The sequence below is a fragment of the Rhopalosiphum padi genome, chromosome 2 (assembly GCF_020882245.1).
Source record: "Rhopalosiphum padi isolate XX-2018 chromosome 2, ASM2088224v1, whole genome shotgun sequence".
NCBI classification, from domain to species: domain Eukaryota; kingdom Metazoa; phylum Arthropoda; class Insecta; order Hemiptera; family Aphididae; genus Rhopalosiphum; species Rhopalosiphum padi.
In genome coordinates, this window is record NC_083598.1 from 29,206,068 (window position 1) to 29,229,779 (window position 23,712).

Sequence of the window (23,712 nt, forward strand, 5' to 3'; positions counted from 1 at the left end):
CCTGCAGTGGTGAGACTATATTATACGAGACGGTTGAGAATTGCAATCATAATCTTGGACCTTTGATAGTTGGGTACTTATACGTACAAAAACTGATGATTTAAAGTGGTCATCAACCAATAACAACAACAGCCCATTTCCAATGTTGATTACAAATTTCAAAATTATATTACTATTTCGAAAAACAATTTCACAGAATACAGGAACTAGTATACTTTAAGTGTGGTATATAAATATATAATGCACTAATATATAATAAATAATAATAAAATAAAATCATCATGGACATAATTTAGATATTTAAATCTTTTGAATAAAATTAGAGATGTTATTGTGTTTCATTTATCAATTTATCAATAAAAATAACTGATCTCTGGCTCTATTTACTCTTCTTCCCTCTTTTCACTTATAAATATAAATGGGCACCAATTTGAAACCACCCACAATAATTTATGTTTTGTTATTCCACACTGCTCAACCAATTAGGTAAGTACTTGAGAAACTAGTCTCTAGCCGGTCAAAATTATGATAATCGCCAATCCGTCATTCCTCTTCTAAATTAATTTATATTAAGTAATATATTTCACTTAATTATTGGTGTGTACTCATAATATTCCGCTGTATACAGTGGCGTGCCCAGGAATTTTCGATGGGAGGGAGGATATATCATATATATGTTTTAAGAAAAGACCGGATTTAATTATATTAAAAACACACAAAAATTGTATAATATTATACCAAAAAATTCATAATAAATTGCACTGTAAAAATACAAGTCATATAAAAAAACTTTAAATTCTTAATTATAATTAAACTATTTTTTTTTTTAATTGATGAAGGTATTACTTTTTTGAATTAAAATTAATAATTAAATATATTTCCAAATTATGTTCATTAAAATTAAATCTGTTATTACTTAAAATATATTTATACAAAGAAAAAATACGTTCTACTTCTACTACACTAGTTATATTGGTGCATACTAAAAAAACTCAACAATTTAAGCGTTATATCTAAATAAACATCTGTTTTCTGACATGATTTCATAGTAAGATTTAATAGTTTTATATCCTTTATTTTTTTCAATTATATACATAAATTATCTTTAGTTTATTTTCCATTTGGATCAAGAATATTTGTTAAAATATCTTCAGTTTTTCAAAACATATTCATACTTTAAGTAGCTAACTATTCGATTCTTCCTAGTTTGTAAGATTAATGGATAACTCAGATATGTGTAATTTTATAAATGCTATAAACCATATTTGACTGTATCATTGTGTACAAGCTGTTTCAGCTTTTCACACTGATGATGATTAACATTGTCTTTTAAACTTTTAATCACAATAAAATTTTCAAAATTATTTGCATAGAAAAGTTCTACTTTTAACCATGTTTCCCACCTTTTAATAATAGATTTGGGAGGTAAAAGTATACCCGACATTTCTTTTCTGTATTTATTTTATTTATTTATTTTCGGTGGTATTTTTAGGAAAACTTTTTTTCCTAAAATAAACGAAATACCTAAGTTACAAATATATCTTAAATATTGTTAAATAATCTATTTATGTAATAATAAATTTAGTTTAATTAAGTATTTTGTTTATTAAAACACACAATTTTAAAAAAATCCAAAAACGTGGGAAATTGTTAAAAATTGCACTATAAAATTAAATAGGCAGAGAATGAGAGAACATAAATTTTATAATTATAATAAATATATTATTATTAAAAATATAATTTATAAGCAATAACTTATTACTAATAATCAAAAGCAATGACTTTATAACAAGTAGGTACCTAACAACTCTAATATCTAATACCTAATTAGTTTAACAAAACTCAGCAAAAAAAAGTCAATGGAGGGATATAACCTCTAACCTCTCCAAAATACTTATTTGTAAAATGTTGTGATTTTGAAGAATTTTCTAAAAATTTAAACTTAAAACGCATATAAAAAAAGTTGTACCTATGCATTTTATAATTTTTATACAGATACAAGAACAACTTAGCCCTTAGGTTAGGTATTAAATTGATCATCAATTAGGTTCTTATCGTAAACAGATGCACAAAATACACACACACACATATCACTGTAAAATCAATATATTGTAATAATTTACGATGTCAAAACTAGAAAAGTAAGCTAATCCTTAATAGGTAATATCTACTATTAAGATACAACATTATAGGTACTTACCTATCTAACTAAAAGATCATTTAGTTAATTTTACACCAGGCGTTGTTTTATATTATTTTATTAAAACAAAATCATAAAGAACTGAATGACTACAATATACCTATTGTAGTTTTATAAATCACAATATTATAATTATTAATTATTATTTGTTAATTTTTTTAAACTTGTATTTAATATTTATGAATATCTATTAGGTATTTACTATTTAGGTAGATATAAATGTATACCTACATGTATATCTACATTATAGACAATTTTAATAATTAGTGTGCCTATTAACTAAACTTAATACTATAGGTATTGATTATAACCAGTTTAAGTTTTTAATACTTACCTACTACCAAGTCTTAAGTCTCAACGTATACCGCCGCAACCCAGTCCTCAAGCTACCTATCTCAGACTTTGTAGTGTTACCTACCTATTTAAAATTTTATCAAAATGTTTAATTTTATCATTTAAACAAATATATACCTAATAACTTTTTACCTTTTTGATACATATGCGATATAAACAATAAGTATGTAGTTCAAAATACAAATGCACTTTCCTAATTTATAAATATTAACTTTATGTCTATCTATATATTTAAATTCTAAATTAATATTAGTCATAATACACCCCACAATGAATAGTTTTGAAAACACGCACCACAGACAACTGAACTAGAAAGATAAAAAAAAAAGTCTTTAGTCTTGAAAATATTTTTATACTTTCTTAAAAAAAAGAATAGGATAGAAAAAAAATAGTATAAAACGTTTAAAATTATCATATCTGTGGTACCACCGTATTGCTGACCAGTGCCATGAATCATGATTTCTTGAGGTTCGAGTAACTCGTCCTTGCACTATACCGCAATTGTGTTTAAATTCTCAGTTCTCATTCAGTTTCAGTCGGTTCAGAGCTACACGCTACATGTCCTTCAGTCATCTGTATTAACGAATTTCGTATGAGATCGAGTGGTAGAAATAATAAGAATATAAACCGTTCTAGCCTTCTAGAGATGATCAGTAAGTTATATTAATATAAACCATAAATACTATTCATCTTAATAGCGTATACTTCGTAATTGAAAATTATACAATTATAAGCCAATTATTAAGAATCGTTAAAGTTCGTTAAAAAAAAATAAAAATTGCAGTTTACTAAGCTAGGGCAGTAAAACATTGACTATTTAAGTATTTTTTAATTCATTAGATAATATAATAATATATATATAATATATTCTATCCTATGAGGCTATGAATACGTTTAATAAACAATGCGTTTAGTAACTCCATAATATTATAATTTATATTTTATAATACTTGAGTAGGTAATTAAAAAAAATGTTAACTTAAACATTACATTTCCAAAGGCTTTTTATTTAATAGTTAATTTATTATTTATAAAATATATTCTAGCGAGTTGTATTCGTATTTCTTTTTCAATTTAAAATAATATGATGCATTATGAGACTTTTAACATAGATTATTAAACCGGGTTTGGTAGGTATGTTAAATTTAAAAAACAACCTCTGGGCTCTGATAAAATATAAATCATCTGTAATTAAGCCATCTAACTAGAAATAAAAAAGGGCGCCCGGTAATTGGGCCACTAAAATTTTACATTTATAATAGGTAGACCTGGAGATTGGGCCACTATTAAATTTTAAATTTTGTAGTAATAATTTTATAATACGTGAACATCATAATATATAAATTGCTACGATACCTAACACTGCAGGCATCTGCAGCGCACATGAAACTTTGATATCTTATGATAATAATATAGAATTGTCATAAAATTAAATGGATAAAAATATTCAAAACCTTAGCTTACAAAGATAATGAAACATTGCGATGTAATAAATTATCCATTATCTTATGATATATTTGTTAGAAAAAAAATAATCATTTATTTTATTTATTTATTTATTAACAGTATATTTGTGTGCTATACTTTTAGTCTTTTATGGCCCAATCTCTGGAGAGTAAAATGTAAACAAATATTTTATACGAAGCAAGTAGTTAAAATGTGGTCCAATTCCTGGGCACCCAAAACAAATATTGACCAATAGACTATAACCTGCACAGAGCCAACGTCAGAAGAATTAGCGCCCTTAACCCTCCCCCCCCCCATATAGTTTTAGTAGTAATAAAATTAAGTTTTTTAGTAAGTTTAAATAAAATTAGTAGGTATGTATAATTTTTGTATTATAACTTTAAACTTTATTACCTGATCATACAATATTATAACAAGGTTATTAATTTATAAAATTTCCACATTGTGTAAAAGAATAAAATAAAAAAAATAGTAATTTTAAATTTGATACTTATAACTATAATTAATATTAAAACTAGTTCATTATACAAAAACAAGATAATTAATATGACATTAGATAATGAATATTTAAAATTGTGTAGATTGTTAATACGTATTAAAAGACAAAAGAAATAAAAAATAATTTTCAATTTGGCGCCACTTCCATGCTGGCACCCTGAGCAGTCGCCTAGGTCGCCCATAGCTTTAGCCAGCCCCGACAGTACGGCATCTATAAATTTATGATAACATAATTTACTACACGCATACAACTCAAAAAGATAAAGGAAAATATTTTTTATATTAATCCAATCAGTACATTTGCTTCTATATATTATATTTATATTTATATATTATTGTATAATAAAATATAACTTTTCAAAATATAATAATTATAATATTAATTAAATAAATTTCTTCATTTGTTGCCTTGTTAGGAATTTAACGTGTAATTCCAACAGCACCGCAGCCACGAGGTAAATTATTATTATTGTAATAATGCTCAATAGTTACCTTGTACACCAAAATCACATAAGAAAATAATTTACAATGTGAAATAAAACTAAAATATTTCAGTTAATTTTTATTATGAAGAATATGTTTTTTTTTTCTATAACTAAAGGAAATGAAACAAAAATAAGCGTATAAAAATAGTATAATATATTAATATTTGAATAAAATAACCATGTAGATATAATAGAAATCGCCCATAGGTAAAATACAATAAATATCTCTTGCACGACAGAAGAAAAATATTGTAAGAAATCGATGAAATCTAAAATTATTCAACAGAATTTGTAAAAACACATATTTAATGAAAAATATTTACAAGAACAACAATTAGTATGAGTTTCTCTTAATAGTGAATATAACAGCACACATAGTGGACGTAGTATAATATGAAAATTATTGATAATAATGTGTTAACATGGAGATGACATACTTGGAATACACAAATAAAGACATTACATTGACTAAAAGTATGTTTTAAATAAGTACTAAATTAATGTCTAACTCAGAAACACATGAGATTTTAAAGCATAACTTTCAATCTTTTCTTTGATATTTTTACTACTTTTGTTAAGTATCTAGCATCATATTATAAAAACAATTAAAAAAAAAAAATTATGAGCGATTTCTAATGTATGATTAAATGTGATGGTAATTATCCCCATATTGACTAAGATAAATAAACTGTTGAAATCATGCAATACAATCACATTTTTAAAGATCCTTGCATATTTCAATACCACTTAAAAAAAAAACAATAAAATTATACAAAACAATCAATGGAATGTAGACATAAACATGTTTTTGTTTTTTTTTTTTTTTTTTTGTAATTTTAATCATTCTTCTTATTTTCAGCTTCTTTGTAAGGTGGAGGGAGTTCCTAAAACAAAAATAACATCAATTATTTCAACTTAAATTAGATATCAGATGAAAACCAAAACATATTTAGTGATACTGAATCAGTTGATTGGTTTACTTTTTATTGGAGAACTGTCATGACATTAGAATTAAAAATGTTAACAGGACTATATTAAAAATATAATTTATCAAATAAATCATTCAATTTAACTTATTTCAATTGAGTTAATGCCAAGGACGGATCTAACATGTATTTATGGTTGGGGCACTTTATAAGAAAAAGTATATAATATAGATATAACCCCCCACCAAAAAAAAAAAACAATATGATAAAAATGTATGTTTTTTAATATTATTTTTTTCCAACGAGGGTGGTACTTGCCCCCAGTACCAAAAATCACTGAAATGTATAGTGTATATTATACACAATGATTTTTGGTAAAATTATTTTATGGAGTTAACATTTTGTTTTACTAACCAATTTTATTCATTTGATAAATTAGTGTGCCCTAAGGTGCCAGAAACATTTAAATATGGAAAATAATAATGTGCTATAAAAACATTTTATGTTCCTTTAGGTTGCTAAACTCAAAATTAATTTCTCGATACACAAGCTCATTCCTTCTATCATAAACAGATTATTTATTTTTTTAAGTTTATAACAATGTTGATACAACATATTTTTTTAAATAAATATAGCAAATAAAAGCTTACATAGTATGATGGTGGTGGAACATAAGCCATTTGTGGTCGGTTGGGATCAAAGTATGCACTTTGTGCTGCTTCTGCTGCTTTTGCATCTGTAAATATTATGTACCTGTTACTTTAAGATTTATACATTTTTATAAATAAAATTTTTTAAGACTAATAAATTATAATATTATTAATTCATAAAATATTTTGTCTTATAGCCAGATTTTTCGAAATTTTTATTAAACATACATATTAATTAGAGTAACTACAATACTCAACAGTCTGGAGTAATACAAATAATATAATATATTTTAGTAGCTTTATAATATTAAATAAATAATAAAAAAATTGAAATATATCATTACTTTTTTTTTTTTTTTTTTTTTTTTTTTTCATTTAGAACTTTCAGTATATAACTATTATAGTTCGACAGTTATTACAATATATAATATATGTATAAAAGATTTACAATAAATAGAATCTTAATTATAGCATAATTTAGATAATTTGGTGATTAGATAACAATATAAAATGAAATGATACAATATATTATGGTGGACGTATAACGGTATATGGAATTACAAATTACCTTTATTTAATAAAGCCGTTAGGAGAGACAGGAGGGGTTTTATGATTGCACTGAATTCGGTAATAAAAGATGTAAATAAAGTTTCTATATTAGGAGATAGGTGGGAATGGTTATGATTGGAGGAAGTGGCTTCGGCATATGATGGTTTATCGGTATTGGAATTTAAGGTGGATTTAAGGAAGTTTGTATGAGATTTGGGAGTAGATATGAAATGTTTACGACGAGGTGGTCTGTAATTAAGTTTTTTATAAACGGGACAGCCTTTGTAATTGGCAGGGTGGCTACCTTGGCATAAAGCACACCTGGCCGGAGATTCTGGTGACATAGTGCATACGTCAGATCTGTGTTCTTCGCCACATCTGATGCATCGTGGAATGTGGTTGCAGTAACCCTGAGTGTGCCCGTAAGACAGACAACGATGGCATTGAGGTGGGCCTTTACGTGGATGGGGCTTTTCGACAACAATTTTGGTGTGCAATAGATACTCGATTTTATATAAATCCATGTTGTTGGTGGCTATTTTGAGGTCGACGAAAAATAGAGGTAGAGGTGATTTATCGGAAGAGCGCTTAATGTTATGAACGTGGGTAACCTGGTGTCCCAGTTCCGATAGAGAAGTAATTATATCTTCAGTAGAGGTAGAAGGGTGGAGATTGCGGATCACCACCCGTAATGGACGCTTATCATACTGCTGGTATGAATGAAAACTGATGCTGTTTTCAATTAGATATTTAATGAGTAGTCTGTAATGCTCATAGAAATGAGTATGGACGATCAGGTAAGAAGGTGTGGTTTTACAGATAAATTCTGTTGTATTGAAAATTTTCATCAAGTTTGAGGTGAAACTGGAAAAATTACTCACGCCTTTGATATAAACTGCTGGTGGTTTTGGTAGGATATTTTGAGTATGTGTTTGAGTTTTGTTTGGCTGTGTGTTGTCGTTTGAGTCTTTAAGTGTGGTGAGAACTGAGTACCGGTTAGGAGTTATGAATATTTTTGATTTCTTATCATCTGGCTTGGGTGAGAGCGAAGAAGACGAAAGATTTCTTTTGCTTGAAGTTGAATTAATTTTAGTTGTGACACGATTATTCGACGATTGGGCCGCCATATTACGTAAACGTAAACGGCAGAAAGTAATAATATAATATTAGCGTATGAAAAACAGATAACGGAGCGAGCGTAATGACCGTGCGTTCATGATGAACGTTATCGCCGGACTGATCATTACTTTTATTTTATTATATAAGTATCAAGTATAATATGCTCCTTTTAAATCAAATGTTGATTATTTTTAACTTTTTCTTCACTAACTTGTTCAATTATTTTTCGTATTATCTATGAAAAAATGAAATACTACTGGTAAATAATTAAACTTAAAAACCAATTGATTGATGTGATACTACATGTTGTGAGTAGTATCACATTCAATTCAATTTTACTCTAAAATTGTGAAATTATGATAATGACTTTTTTTTTTTTTTTAATTATCTATATTAATAGTACAATATATTAAGTATTAACTGTTAAATAGTGATACAAATAATTTATGCATGATATATTATGATCTTGATTATTTTATATTACTATTTAATGTACACACCTCAGTTTTTATCAAAAAGTATATAGAGGTAAAAAAATATTTTGCTGACTGGTATACAAAGAATGTGATAAATTAAATCCAAAAACTATTAATACCTTGTCCGTTAAAAAGTTGTGGAGGTGGAGCTGTTTGTGCAGGTGGAGCGCTTGCATAACCTGGATTACCAGTGAAACCAATAATACCGGGATATGGTGGAGGCATATCAGTTCTATAGACAGATTGAGCTAAAAATAAAATAAAAAATGATTAATTATTGATAAAAATTTTTCAAAAAACACTTAGGTTTTCATCAATAGGTTTGTTTTATACAAATTTTACCAAAAATTATTGAACAAAATATATATTTACGAGGTGGTGCATCTGGAAAAGCTGCAGTTGAAGGCATCCATCCATAATAGCCAGGAGGAGGTACACCGTATGGAACATCAGCCATATAGTATGGACCTTCAGGTGGTGCATAGGCTGGTGGATTATCCATTTGAGGATAGTTACTATTAGCTAAAAAAATCATATTGATTTGTATTGGTTATAGATCTGAATACAATTATATTATATAGATAAAATAATCATACCCATTGATGCGGCTCTAAGCATAGCTCTTCCAAAATCAATAGCACCTCCCTTCTTAAAAATCAATTTGAATTTTGCTTCACCGACCCAGTTTCCGTTAGGTTGAGCACGTACCTTACCTTTTATATAATTTGATCCAAATACTGGTTGTTCCAATTCCACCTTAATTTTATAACAGTCTCAAAATTATAAAATGTGAAAACATTAATGTGATATTTAAATTCTAAAAATACTTACATCTTTAAGAGTAACAAATGGCATACTAAATGATAAAAGCTCGTCTTTATCAGATTTGTTGATGAAAATCAAACGATGAGTAGTTAAAAATAGTTTTCCCACTTTTGAACCATGAAATGCTCTGCCATCCTGGCCATGAAAGTCAATTGTAACAGCATCAGTAAACAAAATAATACTAAAAAAATAAAAGAATATTATAGGTAGGTGGTAAGGTTCATTTATTTTATTTGTCACAAATAGTAAATAAATATTAAGATTAATATTATAAATTCTATATTCCTACCTATACTTCGTTTCATATATATACTATTTACTAAAGGGTATACCACTAAATAGACCACAGGTAGGTAGTAATTTATTACAGTAGTTTTTGGATTTCCAACGATCTTCAAATTATTAAAGATCTACACTGATAGTCTACTAAATAGTCAACATAATTTTGGTTTAAAATAACTTGAAGAAAAAACTTTTCATTTAGGTAGATTTTCAATTTTTATTTGAGTTAATTAAATTTCAAATTTTTAATATAGATAGATTGAAAAAAATTACTTTAAAAAACTAACTGGATTCATGGTTTGGTTCATAGTTTATAAGAAGACAAATAAAAATAGGTACAACTAATAAAAATCCCCATAAATACATACAGTTTATATCAGATAAACACATTATATCAATTACTATAAATTTTAAACTTAATTACAACAATTAAGAATAAAAACATAATTATCTGCTTCAATAGGTTGATGATGAAAGTAAAATGAGAAAATGCACTAGAAAAAATTATTGAATGCTCATAGTACTAGAATTTTAGTCAATTTCATTGTTACATTCAATTGCATTACATAGTTCAATGAAATGATTGCCACCTATAGAATATTCTAGAATATTACCAACAGTGGTGAAATATATGAAGGTATCTTTAATTATAAAAGCCAGTTGTGGTTTCTATCCAAGTACTTAGTATAACCAAGAAAATATAAAAACAAATAACCCATTACTGTAGTTTAGTATTAAAATATCATCACATTCTTTTTTTTTGTAAATACCTCCCTATAATTGGATATAACAGAGGAAGTACATACAAAGATAAATGTGTTAGGCTAAGGTGCACAATCAAAAAAATTCTGAAAAAATAAATAAAACGCCTAGGTAATATTATAATATAATACAGTGGTGAAGGCCTTGTAGTAAAATCCTCATGATAACCACTCAGGCATTTTGGATGGAGTCCAAACTAAAGATGTGTTCTAATTGCGTACTACTGACGACAAACAGGTACTATATCCTAAAAACCCTAAACCCCGCATCGCATAGAAATTCGAAATACAAATAATATTTACAAAAGATTACCATTCGAAAATAAACCTTAGTGGGGGTGAGGAACTGAGGAACATATTTATCGGCAGGTTCGTCCAAAAGACGAAAAATAAGAGGGGAAAGTGGAACGCGGCCCGAAATGCAATTAGTCGCATCTGCAACGACTTCTGCACCGAGTGCATCGGTATTCGGTAGTACTATACAATAATAACAATAATCCGTAGGTGGTATGAAACGGACGTCACGGGGCATACATAATCATTTGTATGACTCACCATTCGCCTGCGTGTATTAGGCAACCACCGCCTTGGACGTGAGCAGTGTTCAGCGACATGATCGTCGTCGGTAGTCTCGTGTAGCCGGGAATCCAGTCGGGGAAGGAAGAAAAATAAAATAACTCGTCAGCAACGAATGTTCGCGAAATCGTATCAGCGGCGACGTAGAGAAAATGCTCGGCCGATTGCGTCACACGGGGCAAGCGAATACGCAAACGCGAAACAGCAACGACACGACCTGGTATCACACTGACGAAGCGATGAGAAATAATTAATAACAAAAAACCACTCGCGTCTCGCACTACCTAGATTTTTATTATTAATCACGACGTAATATTATTATCTGCAGTGTGCCTGAGCGTGCGCGCGCGACAGTGTACGTGTGACTGTGTGAGAGTCCGAGTGTTTATAATCACGGATTTTCTTTAAAAATCTTACACGCTTATCGCGCCCGACCGGATACTATTACGAATAATAATTAATAACGCATTAAATTTGGTTGTTTGAGAAAAACGCGACCGACGGACCGACGACGTACAACGATATTATATTATTATCACTCAAAAAGTAAAGAGTAAAAACGAAATTGTCGCGTAGCGGTCGGGGGAGGGTGGTCTGTCGGAAAAGATACGAATCTTGGATGAGCCGCGGGACGGGGGTTGTTCGACAGGCGACAACTACAGCTGCGAACGACGCACGGGCACGGCAAAAATACAACAAATTACTACTGCACTCGCGTCCGCGGTAAACAGCTGCTGTCGTGATTAGAGAGCAGAGATTAAACATTCTTGGCAAATATTCAAGGTTACGCTGCGCCACAGTGTCGCCAAGCTGGAGATTTCCACTCGACATAACGCAGCCGTTGTTTATATTTTTCAAACCGCGTTCCCGCTTGCAATAGAAATAATAATTAATAATATTTATTATTTATCATTATCGTGTATTAATGTCATATTATATATATATATATAATATACTTTATATTCGATTTTATAGTTATTACTGTTATTAGTAGTTACTAGTAACTAGTTAGAACTCTGACTAATAAAAAACTAATAATATACTAGTATATTACGTCGATGTCAAGTGTGTGTACTTTGTCTTAGTGAAATAGTGAATAGTGTATTACTGATTTACTGTTTACTTTTTACTACTGAAAATCCATCATAATTTACCTACTGTAAAAATAATTATGACTTACAAGGATAAATAGCCGATATGACTATATGGTTAGTATTTTAGCCACCGAATGTAGGTAACAGAATTATATACTATAGAAAAATTGTATTATTTATTTATTATTAATATGAATGTTTAATTTAAATATTACAAATGCAAATCAGTAATAATCATAAACAATAATTTTTTTTTTGTATATTAATATTATAATACTATAGTCAAATTTTAATTAGGTAGGTATAGGTCGTAGCCTCGTAGGTATGCAATAATGTGCAAATAAACTCAAAAACTCAATAGTCCTAAAAATAATGTGATGATGTATTTTGATTTAAAAGTTGAGTTAAATCCGAAAACAAAATAATTGAATAAATATTTGGAGACAAAATAAAAGTGAATACGGTAATCGGAAAAAAAATCCCCGTACCTATCAACTAAATACATTATTCATTATTTTATTATGATTTACATAATTAAATATAATCATTACATTTATCTATGTAAGATTTCTTTAACATAGGTACCTAAAAGTATAATTGCAATCTGCGTTTAACATTGTCGGTAATTGTCATTTGTACCTACATAATTTAAAAAATGTTTAAGGGTAAAAATTAAAAGTAATTAAAAATTATAAAGTCATTGTCATTTGTATATAATTTAAATAATTTATTTAACATTTTTTTAACTATATAAACCTTTTATCACCCTTAATTATTTTTTAAATTATATAGGTACAAATGACAAATAACAATTATTGACAATTTGCAGATTGCAATTATATACATATAAATAGAGAGCCTAGATAATAATATATTAGGTATATATATTATCTAGGCTCTCTACTTATAAATATGTTAAAAAAGTGTTACATAGATAAATATAATGATTATATTTAATTATGTAAATCATAATAAAATAATGGATAATGTATTTAGTTGGTACGGGGCTTTTTTTTCTATAGTGGGGCTTTTTTTCCGATGAATATTGTTAGGGACTTTTTCTTATACATTCAAGAATATAAGTAACAAAGCAAGGGCGGATACAATGGGTGCAATTGCTCCCCCCCCCCCCCCCCGTTCACAAAAAAAAAGTATCATTTATTCCAACAAAGTTTTTTTTAGTTGATAACTAACAAATTCCCCCCCCCCGTTTAGGACCACTGTATTCGTCCTTGTAACAAAGTAATGCACGTATCGTATTGTATCAACTATCAATAATACCAATTATAGCTAGGTACCTACCCTTAATGGCTAATAATATTATTTAAAATATAAATTCCTTTAAAAAATGAAATCTTAATTATATAGTTTTACTATATTATTAAACATTTTTTGATTTGAATTCTTCGTGTACATTTTTATTTTTGAATAAATATTTATTTTATTTATTTATACAACATTTCAAAAACTTTTGTTTTTCAGCATAAAATAGTTTGATTGTACCATTCGTACTTTTATTTTATTAATTACCTACAAATTGCATGTTTCTCGTAACTCATGTTTATAACAAGATGGTTATTTTAATTGAAACATGTTCGAATAATATGTTGTTTATAAAATAAATATAACAAGTCCAAGAGATTTTATCGCAATGATGAGTGATCATAACCAAAGTATACATAGCGTGGGTGTTCTAACTAAAGTAACTTAACTGCAGCATCATCATCGATACGAATACACGATCCTGACCTTACTATTCATTTTCAGGTTACACGGGATTGTTTCATACCTATATACATATATATTATAACTACATCAATATCATATATTATGTATAAACATCATTATAATATAGGTATATATTTATATATTTACGACAAGACTTGTCGCCCTGCAAACAGTTTTTGTTGATAACCACGGCCCACTCATCGATCGTGTCTCTCCTTTTTAACACGCCCCCGACTCCGCCGCCGCCACACAACTCCTAGTTGTCGAAAAAGGCAGACGCAAGTCACCCGCGCGCATGACGCCCGCGCCGACGCACATACTCGGGGCAGAGTCGTACTTACACGAGTTTACTTACAAGTTTCACGTGCGCATGTATGCGTGCAGCAACATAGTTAGATTATTAATACGCAAGTCTGAATGGTGTGCGAATGTTATAGGTGTAACGGTGGCGCTCCGAACATCACTGCTGAACAACAACAACAATAATGCGCGCGCTGTTTCGAGTTGTTGATAAAACATTATAATAATAATAACAATATAACAGTGTATGTGTATAATATTGTGTATTTATATAATATATTACCAATATCGTGCGAAATTCTATACAGCAACTATCACTAAACACACGCATTATAACGTACAATTATATGATATATATATATTAGTATATTACATATAGGTGGGTAGGTACAAGATATTCGGTAGATTTATTCTTCGTGGTACGCGGTGATCGTCTCTTCTGAAGTTCATCGTGATGGATGAGAACCTGAGCAGGGGCTACGTAGCCCTGGGCAAACGTGGCAACATTTGTCCGCTGGCTACGCCTCCGGTAGACAACATGGGCAAGACTTACATGGCCATGGTACTGGCGGGCGCCGGTTTTCTGTTTCCATACAACAGGTAACCTTTCATAATAGAAGGTCTAAGGTATTATATATATATATATATATATATATACACACACACAATATACGGTTTGCAGAGGATGACAGTTTTTCTATTTTTGGGGTGAAAGTACAAAATAATTTTAAAAAAACGTATCTCCCTGTGACCCTATATGGCTGTATAGTAAAAAAAACCCTTTTACAAAAACTTAAGTAATAACTAATTATTATATTATAGTATGGTGAGCCCTATAGATTATAGAATGTCATACTCATACATAGGTATATATATATGTTTTATTTAGCACCCCGTGTAAAGATAGATCCAGAGGAACAAGGGGCTATAAGTTCTCTTTCAAAGTTCACGCCTCATACACCACACACGTATACCTACATAATTTCCCATTTTTCAAAAGAAATATTTAATTTAATAATTATTTAACTATATAGCCGTTTAGATAATTAAATACATTTTAAAAATGTAAGTGCATAATATCTGCACGTGAGTAGGTATAATATTTAATAGCTATATATACAGTCGAGAGAAGTTTTCTACTATTAAGCGGGTATAATAACTTGACTTCGTTCCAAAATGTAAAAATATATCGATTAACTTAATTATGTAATACCTATGTTTATAAGTTATTCATAGAGAAATCAACATAAATACTAATTATTGCAATAATAGCGTAGTTGATTGCTTAATCGTTTTGTAAAAAATTGAACTACGTATTAAACGGCGAATGGCGTTTAGATTTTATAATAATTTAATAAATTAACTGGATTCTAAATATTTTTAATTTTAAAAATATATATAATAAATAAATAAACTAATAACTAATACGTATGTATTAAATCATAATATCGGGAAAATACGTAAGTCATTACACCGCATAACTTATAAACTATATAAATTTGTCTACTTTGAAAATTTAGACTATACAAGTATACAATGATATTATTATACATTTATACATTATAATCATTTAAATTAATTTTAAGAAGTAAGTTAAGTTAGAATAGTTAGATTACTTATTCAAATTTTATAATATTGACATATAATAATCTGATTGGAACTACAGCTATTTGAAAACCTGTAGGTATTGTTAACAGTTAACAGAATACTGACAATGATTATATAAAAATAATATCATAACTAATATTAATTCAGCTGTTAACATTGTTTACATATAGTATTAAATTAATATTTATTATATTTATGTATATATTCAGATATTCTTACTTCTGAATTCAAGAAGAAGTCTCTCCCGCTATGTTATCCTCGTTCTACAATTATTACGAGTATTATAGTAGTATATTATAACATTAGTCATTACGATAAATTAGTGTTTAACCAAACCAATTATATTAGTTTTAACTTCGAGTTAAAAGTATAAATTTACCTATTAATAAAATTAAGTATAATAAGTTTAGAATATTTTATGTGTTAATTCGCGAGTTTTTTTGATTTTTCACTTTTTAAACAAATTATAAGTATTAGGTATGTAAGATACCTACTAAAACATTAACAATTTAAAAACACTGATGGCTCATTTAAAAACTGACATGATTAAAATACAAATAGTTAATTCTTACCTTTAAATTGTATTATAGCTTATTAACTTCCTACAACAGGGGTAATGAACTGGCGGACCGCGAACACTTTTTTACGGAACCTTATCCGCGGAGTAGATTTTAAAATTTTTTTAATATAAATAAATAAAAATTATAAGTGTATCATATAAAATGTATATTACAGCAAAAAAATAAAATTAATCTGTATTGAACAAATGCATAAATAAATCAATATAAATACTAATTTAAAAAAAGAGTATTTATTATTGTGTGTAAATTATTAAAACTGTTAGGGTGTTAGAGACCGCGGCCAGTATAGTAAGTTTCAAAACGGAACTCCATAAAAATTAGTTGGTGACCACTGTCCTACAATATTAAAGCTAACTACACAAAAACAAAAATAGGTTCTGCTGAACACAAATCGTCTACCTATATTGTACCTACATTGTACGCTTGGAAGATGAAGAAAACACATGAATATATAGCGCGTCATCTTTTAATTCTAATTATTATTTCGCATTTATAATCTAAAAATAAATATATGTATATCATACAATCCATACACAGTGCTTTTGTAATATATGTAATAATGACATAATGTATATACTAATATGTATATACGTCAAACATAAAACTTTTGTAAATTTGATTTACAAATGTCTTCTAAATGAAAGAAGTTGTATAAACAAATTAAAAAATATATTACCAAATATAATATTACCTTATTTTTAATTTGTAGTTTTGTCATGGCTGTGGATTATTTCCAAACCAAATATCCTGTTTCAATGGTAGTTTTTGACATGACGATCGTGTACATTATGGTGGCGTTTGTCGCTGTCCTCACCAACAACTTGCTCGTCGAAACACTGTCTTTCACGTGTCGCATCAATATCGGTACACACAACACCACGAGACAATTTCCGTACACCATAACTGATTCTAATAGTACTTAATTGTGTTTGGTTTTTATATTTACTAATATTCATACAGGTTATGCACTGACGATTTCGATGCTATTGTTTGTGGGTTCCGTGGAAATTTTGTGGGATGAATTATTCACGCTGGATACGTCATATTGCCTCAACTTGATAGCCATTGGACTTATTGCATGGGGCGCGACAAGTAAATTAATTTTCAAAAAAAAAATCGATTTAAACAAATTGTATACCTTTACGTATTTTAATTTGACAGTCCAGCAATCCAGTTTTTATGGCTACACCAGTATACTACCTATAAAATACACACAGGCCGTCATGATCGGAGAAAGTTCGTATACCTATATAGTGTATTATATATTCTATGGTTAAAATAAAAAAACATAGAAAATATTAAAAGAATACGATAAAAACATCTAATAGCATTAAATGTCAGTATAATTATATTAAATCTCTAGATTATTTGTTTCGTAGTCACATATAGGTCAATATTTTTTTCAGTAATAATAATAAATAATAATATAGGGATCCGTTAATCTGATACCCAGAGGGTGAAATTTTTAATTTTTTTTTTTATAGTAACTGCAGATTTCTAATAATTTGTAAATACAAAATTAGAAGTTTTAACCTAAGACTTAATCTCATATAAATAAATGTTTTCCTATAAGGGATATTCATTCTGATTTTTGTTTATAAATATTAAATTATATCAAATTGGTTACTAATTTTAAAAAAACAATGCACAAAATTTCACTTTCGGAAATGACAGACCAGTAATACTGACTACTGTAACAATTAATTTCAAGGTGCTGCTGGGCTTTGGGTGTCAATTAACAGAATATTCACGAAAATGTTGACAAAAGATTTACGGATAAGCACGTTCAGTTTCTTCGTGATTAGCTATTTGGTAGTGATGACGTCGTGCGTGCTGTTTCAAATAGTCCAATCGTCTGATTTCGTAAAATTTTACATTGCCCGGAGTGAAGACTCGAAGAAAAAGATTTCATTGGAACCAACAGAAGAATATGTAAGATAATAATATGCTTATATGTTATATGGCATGCATGCATCGATGATTTATATAAAATAAAATTTAATTAGGTAGTTATTATTTCAATATATAGTATATATTAGTATGACGTGCCATGGTAAGTTTTTAGATTATAAAAATAGGTCTAGTTACTTCTTTTTACAATATCATTTTAAGTTCAATTTTAAAAATTTTCATAATGAGTCTAGTATACTCTAAAGCAGTGGTTTCCAAACTTTTTATCTTTACCGCCCATTTAAAAAAAAAATTCGACAGACGCCCCCTTAAAAAAGTATTGTTAATAATCTTTAACCGATTAACCCCCCACCCCAAGTTAAGCTTGTAACTTCCATTGCCCCCTTGGGTAGATCTAGCATACCCCCAAGGGGCGATATCGTACACTTTCGAAAACACTACTCTAAAGTCTAAATAATAATCAATAAAATTATAAAACAAATATTTGTATAAAATACTTAATTAAACATAAATCAATATATCATTAATTATATGAAAATATATTTTTGATTCTTAAATCTCTATTTATAATTGATATGTTTGAACTTCAAATACAAATAATAATAAAAAATATATTACCATCAATTATTATGGATTCTTGAAGCAGTTGAAAGCTCATTGAATTAAAAAAAAAGATATAATATCATAGCTTTGTGTTCCTAGGAAGGGGAAACTTAGATGGGGGCAAAGGTGACAAACCCTGCGTCCTTGCCCCATACATAATAAATTTTTATAAAAATTCTTAGTTTTAATAGTTCATTTTTTTGAAATTGTATGTAATGTACGTATATTTTAATAATCGTATTTGAATATTTTATTGACTTATATTATGTGTAGGTCGATTCCGAACAATCCCAACCAGAACCATTTGCTGAAACTAGTTTGAGCACGGGAAAAATATTTAAAGACGAAAATGCATTTAGCTTTGCAAATCCAATGTATGATCCGAACGCGAATAGTGTGCCAACGTATAAAGTTGAAGACGTCATGGTACACGTGGAAACAGGAAGTTCTTTTAAGCTACGAAAATCTACCTTATCTGAATTTTGGGATTCATTTAAAAGTAAGTAAAGATTAACAATGTAATGATTCATTGTACTTCTTATATTTATTTATGCATATTATCTGCTAAAATGTAATGTAAAAATTTAAAATCAACGTAAATCTACAACATAAAATGTCGATGTCCACACAATCTTCAAAAATAATTTTTATTTTCACTACATAATATATTGTATAGGACGTATAGATAATAAGTATACATATATATTATGCAAGTTGTGATTTTGATATTAACAAAAGGTGGATATAAGTTGAGAAGAGAAGTGTCGAAGATCATATGGAAACAAATGTTGGCGATATTTCTGTGCTACTTCGTGACGCTGAGCATATATCCGGGAGTACTTTCCGACCTAGTCAGCCCAAGATTCGGCACGTGGATGCCCGTACTCGTGATGACAGTATTTAATTTATTCGATCTTATGGGAAAAGTAAGTGGAACGCACAATAATTTTATACATCAACTTCAACATTATAAAAGTTATCATTCAAAATAATGTAGTATTAAAAGGTTCAAAAAAGTCTTATAACTAGTTATAACGTAAAAAAAATTAAAACTTAACCTCCTGACGGGACGGATGGTATCTGTTTTGACTGTTTAATTTAATTATATAATTATACTTAATACAACAATATGGTCTACGACGATTTTTTTTTATACCTATGTCTTATACTCATATATATATAGTTATTGGGAGCGTATTCGTACGAACGTTGGGATGACAAAATACTGAAGAGCACCAAAAAACGTCTGTTCATGATTCCCGCTATTCTACTAATCGTATTAGTTCAACATCCATTCCACACGAAAATCATCAGTGAATTCATGATTATTCTGCAAACAGCCGTGCTCGGCGTAACCAATGGCATCACTGGTAGCGTTCCAATGATCTTTGCGCCAGCTAAGGTCGTCGAAGAACGACGAGAACTTGCAGGTAAATAGAAAATATCATTAGTATCATATAGTCCATAGAGTACCATAACTACTTGCTACTATATAAAAATTATAAAGATTATAGCCTATAGGACATCAGTGGCGTAATCAAGAGGGATCAGAGAGTGCGAATAGTGCGATATTACCCGGGCCCAAGCACTGATGGGGGGAGGGGGTCCGAAGTATGTCTTAATATACTGTTTTAAAATTATTTTAATGGCTAAAAACATGGCTTAATTTAATTTTATGAAGATTTAGCTATGAGTGGAAATAATATGCTACTAATTCAATGTTCATTATGTGTACGTCCCATCAGTGCCGTGTATTCCAGTAAAATTAGCGCCTGGTGTCAAGATTCATTTTAAGCTCCATCCTTATAAAAAGTGTATATCTACGACTACATCATAAGTTCTCAAATTTATTTCATCCATCGCCCACTTCAAGAATCAAAAATTGTCCAGTCCCCAAAACGTTTTAAGCTTATCATCTGTAGTATATCTTAAAAACACTAGTCTTTGGCACTCTTTAGGTCTTTACCGCCCCACTGAAGACTATCAACGCCTACAGGTTACAGGGGGGCGCTATCGCCCACTTTGAAAATTTGAAATGACTGGTCTAACTAATAACTAAGTTAATACATACTTTAGAGGACGTCATACCCGCATCTGTTATCTCTGTCTTACGAACGTATGACATAGCAAATTTACGTTCAGCAGATTCAATTTTATGCTGTTAGCTTTAATATTAGAGTCAATTTTACCTAAAATCAAACTTAAAGGTAATAACATTATTTAGGACATCTCATAGGCTTTTATTGATATCTTAATTTTTAAGTGAATTATAGTTATGTAAAATATTAAAATTTTAATATGCTCGTAACTCACTTAAAAATTAAGATATCAATAAAAGCCTATGAGATGACATATAATTATGTGCCCCAGGACTTGCGTCATGACCGCATGGGCCATGGGATACAAGGCACATTCATTAACCACAAGGTGAAACTAATTTTTCACTAGGTGGCACTCATATGCTACCTACTTTATATGTTAAAATATGCTCTGGGTTACTATACCTGTACCCAAATCAGTGACGTCATTTGGACCGCATAGGGTATACATTTACGTATTTAAAATCCGATATTGTAATAATTTGGACCACTTTATACATTGATGAGCCTGAATAATTGATAGTGGCTTTCGCTTAAGTGGGCTGCTCTATACGCCATGCGTATTAAAAAAAAATTGAAATGACGCCACTGACCCAAATATAACTAATAAGTAAAATAACTTGTAAATATTTATATTGAACGATTTAAATAATGTATCTATGGATAATATAAAGAATAAGCAACGACAATATGTATTATTATACGATTCGGAAGGTTTAATATTCTTCTGTTGTCCCGCGCATCAGGTAACATAATGACGATCTCGTACATAGCCGGCACGACGGCGGGCAGCATATTCGCTTACGTGCTGGACAGGATCATACACTACGAGATCGGTTTTTCGGTGAGTTTGGCCGGTGTCGATTATCACAAGACGATGGTCACCGGCGTCACAACGGTCAGTCCCATCGAGCTGTTCAATTACAGCCACGTCACAGCCGACCCAGTCAACCACACCGGGTCGTCGCCACTGCAAACGACGGTCACGCTCGCCACGCTGCTGCTGTCGTCGGCCGCGCGCGGCATCAATTCCACGACGACCGTGTTCCCGGGATAACCTCATCGATGACCGACGGGTGACCCTGCGTGTACATACAACCACTACCCATATTACTACGATATTATTATCGTTCTTTTTTTTAAATTATTAATATTTTATTGTAATTTAATTACACGTTTGACACGATTGGCGGGCGATCGAAAAGTTGAGAGAGTGGCGCATGACGGCTTTATAATAATATAATATATATATATATATAGTGCTGTGATAATATTGGCGTCATCGTTCAGACCCAAAACCTCGATTGTTATATTTACTAACAGGTAACTAATGAATTAGTGGTTATTTTGAGCGGATAAAAGTGTTGGTGTTGACAAGTGCAGATGTTTTAAAACCTTTACACAATTTAAAATTGTTACAACAGTGTAGAAACTATAGCAATATATATAGCCTAGATAGGTACCTATAATAGTACTTACCCATATAGTCTTATAAGTTATAAGGGTATAGTGCGTGCGGGACTTTAAAATGTGTACCTACAGTATACCTTACATTTTTGCAATAATGATAATATAAATATAAATTACTAGCTGAATTACCCGGCGTTGTAAATTATAATACAATATAACTTATAAGTACCTATATAGGTACTGTCGTCTGTACAATAAAACGATTTTTTTTTAAAACTCACTTTATAATACCTTTTTTTCCATTCGACCCTTCCGGTCAATTAATAACATTTTATAGTTAATGATAATAACATCATAATTTATTAAAATTTTGAGATATTATATTTATTTATTAATTATTAGTCTCGAATCGAGTAGTGTTTTCGAACTAGGTATATAATTATAATGACTAAGTATATTAATATATTATTTTATGCATAAGATTTATTACGTTTTGGGTTGCGTGACTTTTCGATCGACCTGCAGTGTTATACTTATAATAAATTATAATACTTAATCGTATAAATGACATAATATTATGTCTATAATTATTATTTAAAACGTTAAATTTATGTGTATTTACAAAAGTTCACTGCAAATTGTAATAGGAAGGTAAAATAAGTAATAAGCTATCCAATATAGTAATATCTACATGTTCTATTTATATAATTATATTTATGTCATAACATATACCTACTTATACAAAAAGCTAAAAAATAGTAATAACATGCTGTATGCCATTGCCTATTACATATAATACCTTTCATTGCCTTTTCTTATCCTTGGTATGTATTATATTGTTGTGTACGTTTTCATTTCGTTTGAAACAATATATAAAATATTTCGATTTTTTAACATCATTTCAAATCAAAAAATAAAATACTGACGGAATATACTTCTATTTGTCTAGTTGACTAGGTAAGTAAACACTCAATAGTCAATAGTGTACCAACGTTAAATGTTTTTGCTATTAGACTGAATATTGAAAAATAGCTCAAAAAACTCTTAAGAAATCGTAATAAGTGATAAATGTGCGTTCATTCATTACATCTTTTTTAAACAAAATAATTATTTACAATACTATAATATAAATAAATAATAAATAATACTGATTACTATTGCACTCAATTATCATTATTGCATATGGCTATAAAATATTTGTGCCAGTTAA

General features: G+C 29.3%; 2 protein-coding genes across 5 annotated transcripts; one reads left to right on the forward strand and one right to left on the reverse strand.

The window, feature by feature from the left end:
* Nucleotides 1-4,371: 4,371 nt before the first annotated feature.
* On the reverse strand, nucleotides 4,372-11,877 carry LOC132920410 (WW domain-binding protein 2). 3 transcript variants are annotated; one of them, XM_060982791.1, is made up of 7 exons: nucleotides 11,148-11,877; nucleotides 9,556-9,730; nucleotides 9,321-9,480; nucleotides 9,097-9,246; nucleotides 8,844-8,972; nucleotides 6,581-6,654; nucleotides 4,372-5,888 (listed from the first exon to the last, which is right to left on the reverse strand). In XM_060982791.1, exons 1-7 carry the CDS (start codon nucleotides 11,204-11,206, stop codon nucleotides 5,841-5,843), a joined length of 795 nt encoding a protein of 264 aa, XP_060838774.1. In that variant the 5' UTR covers nucleotides 11,207-11,877; the 3' UTR covers nucleotides 4,372-5,840. The 3 variants fall into 3 exon arrangements, with proteins under 3 accessions (XP_060838774.1, XP_060838773.1, XP_060838775.1); XM_060982790.1 differs by having other exon boundaries at nucleotides 6,581-6,666; nucleotides 11,148-11,876; XM_060982792.1 differs by lacking the exons at nucleotides 4,372-5,888; nucleotides 6,581-6,654 and adding an exon at nucleotides 6,973-8,483 and having other exon boundaries at nucleotides 11,148-11,876.
* Nucleotides 11,878-14,416: 2,539 nt separating this feature from the next.
* LOC132920406 (equilibrative nucleoside transporter 4) lies at nucleotides 14,417-23,432 on the forward strand. 2 transcript variants are annotated; one of them, XM_060982778.1, is made up of 9 exons: nucleotides 14,417-14,890; nucleotides 17,189-17,343; nucleotides 17,440-17,571; nucleotides 17,641-17,715; nucleotides 18,191-18,411; nucleotides 19,267-19,492; nucleotides 19,732-19,919; nucleotides 20,177-20,423; nucleotides 21,839-23,432. In XM_060982778.1, exons 1-9 carry the CDS (start codon nucleotides 14,745-14,747, stop codon nucleotides 22,147-22,149), a joined length of 1,701 nt encoding a protein of 566 aa, XP_060838761.1. In that variant the 5' UTR covers nucleotides 14,417-14,744; the 3' UTR covers nucleotides 22,150-23,432. The 2 variants fall into 2 exon arrangements, with proteins under 2 accessions (XP_060838761.1, XP_060838762.1); XM_060982779.1 differs by lacking the exon at nucleotides 14,417-14,890 and having other exon boundaries at nucleotides 17,236-17,371.
* The last annotated feature ends 280 nt before the right edge of the window (nucleotides 23,433-23,712 follow it).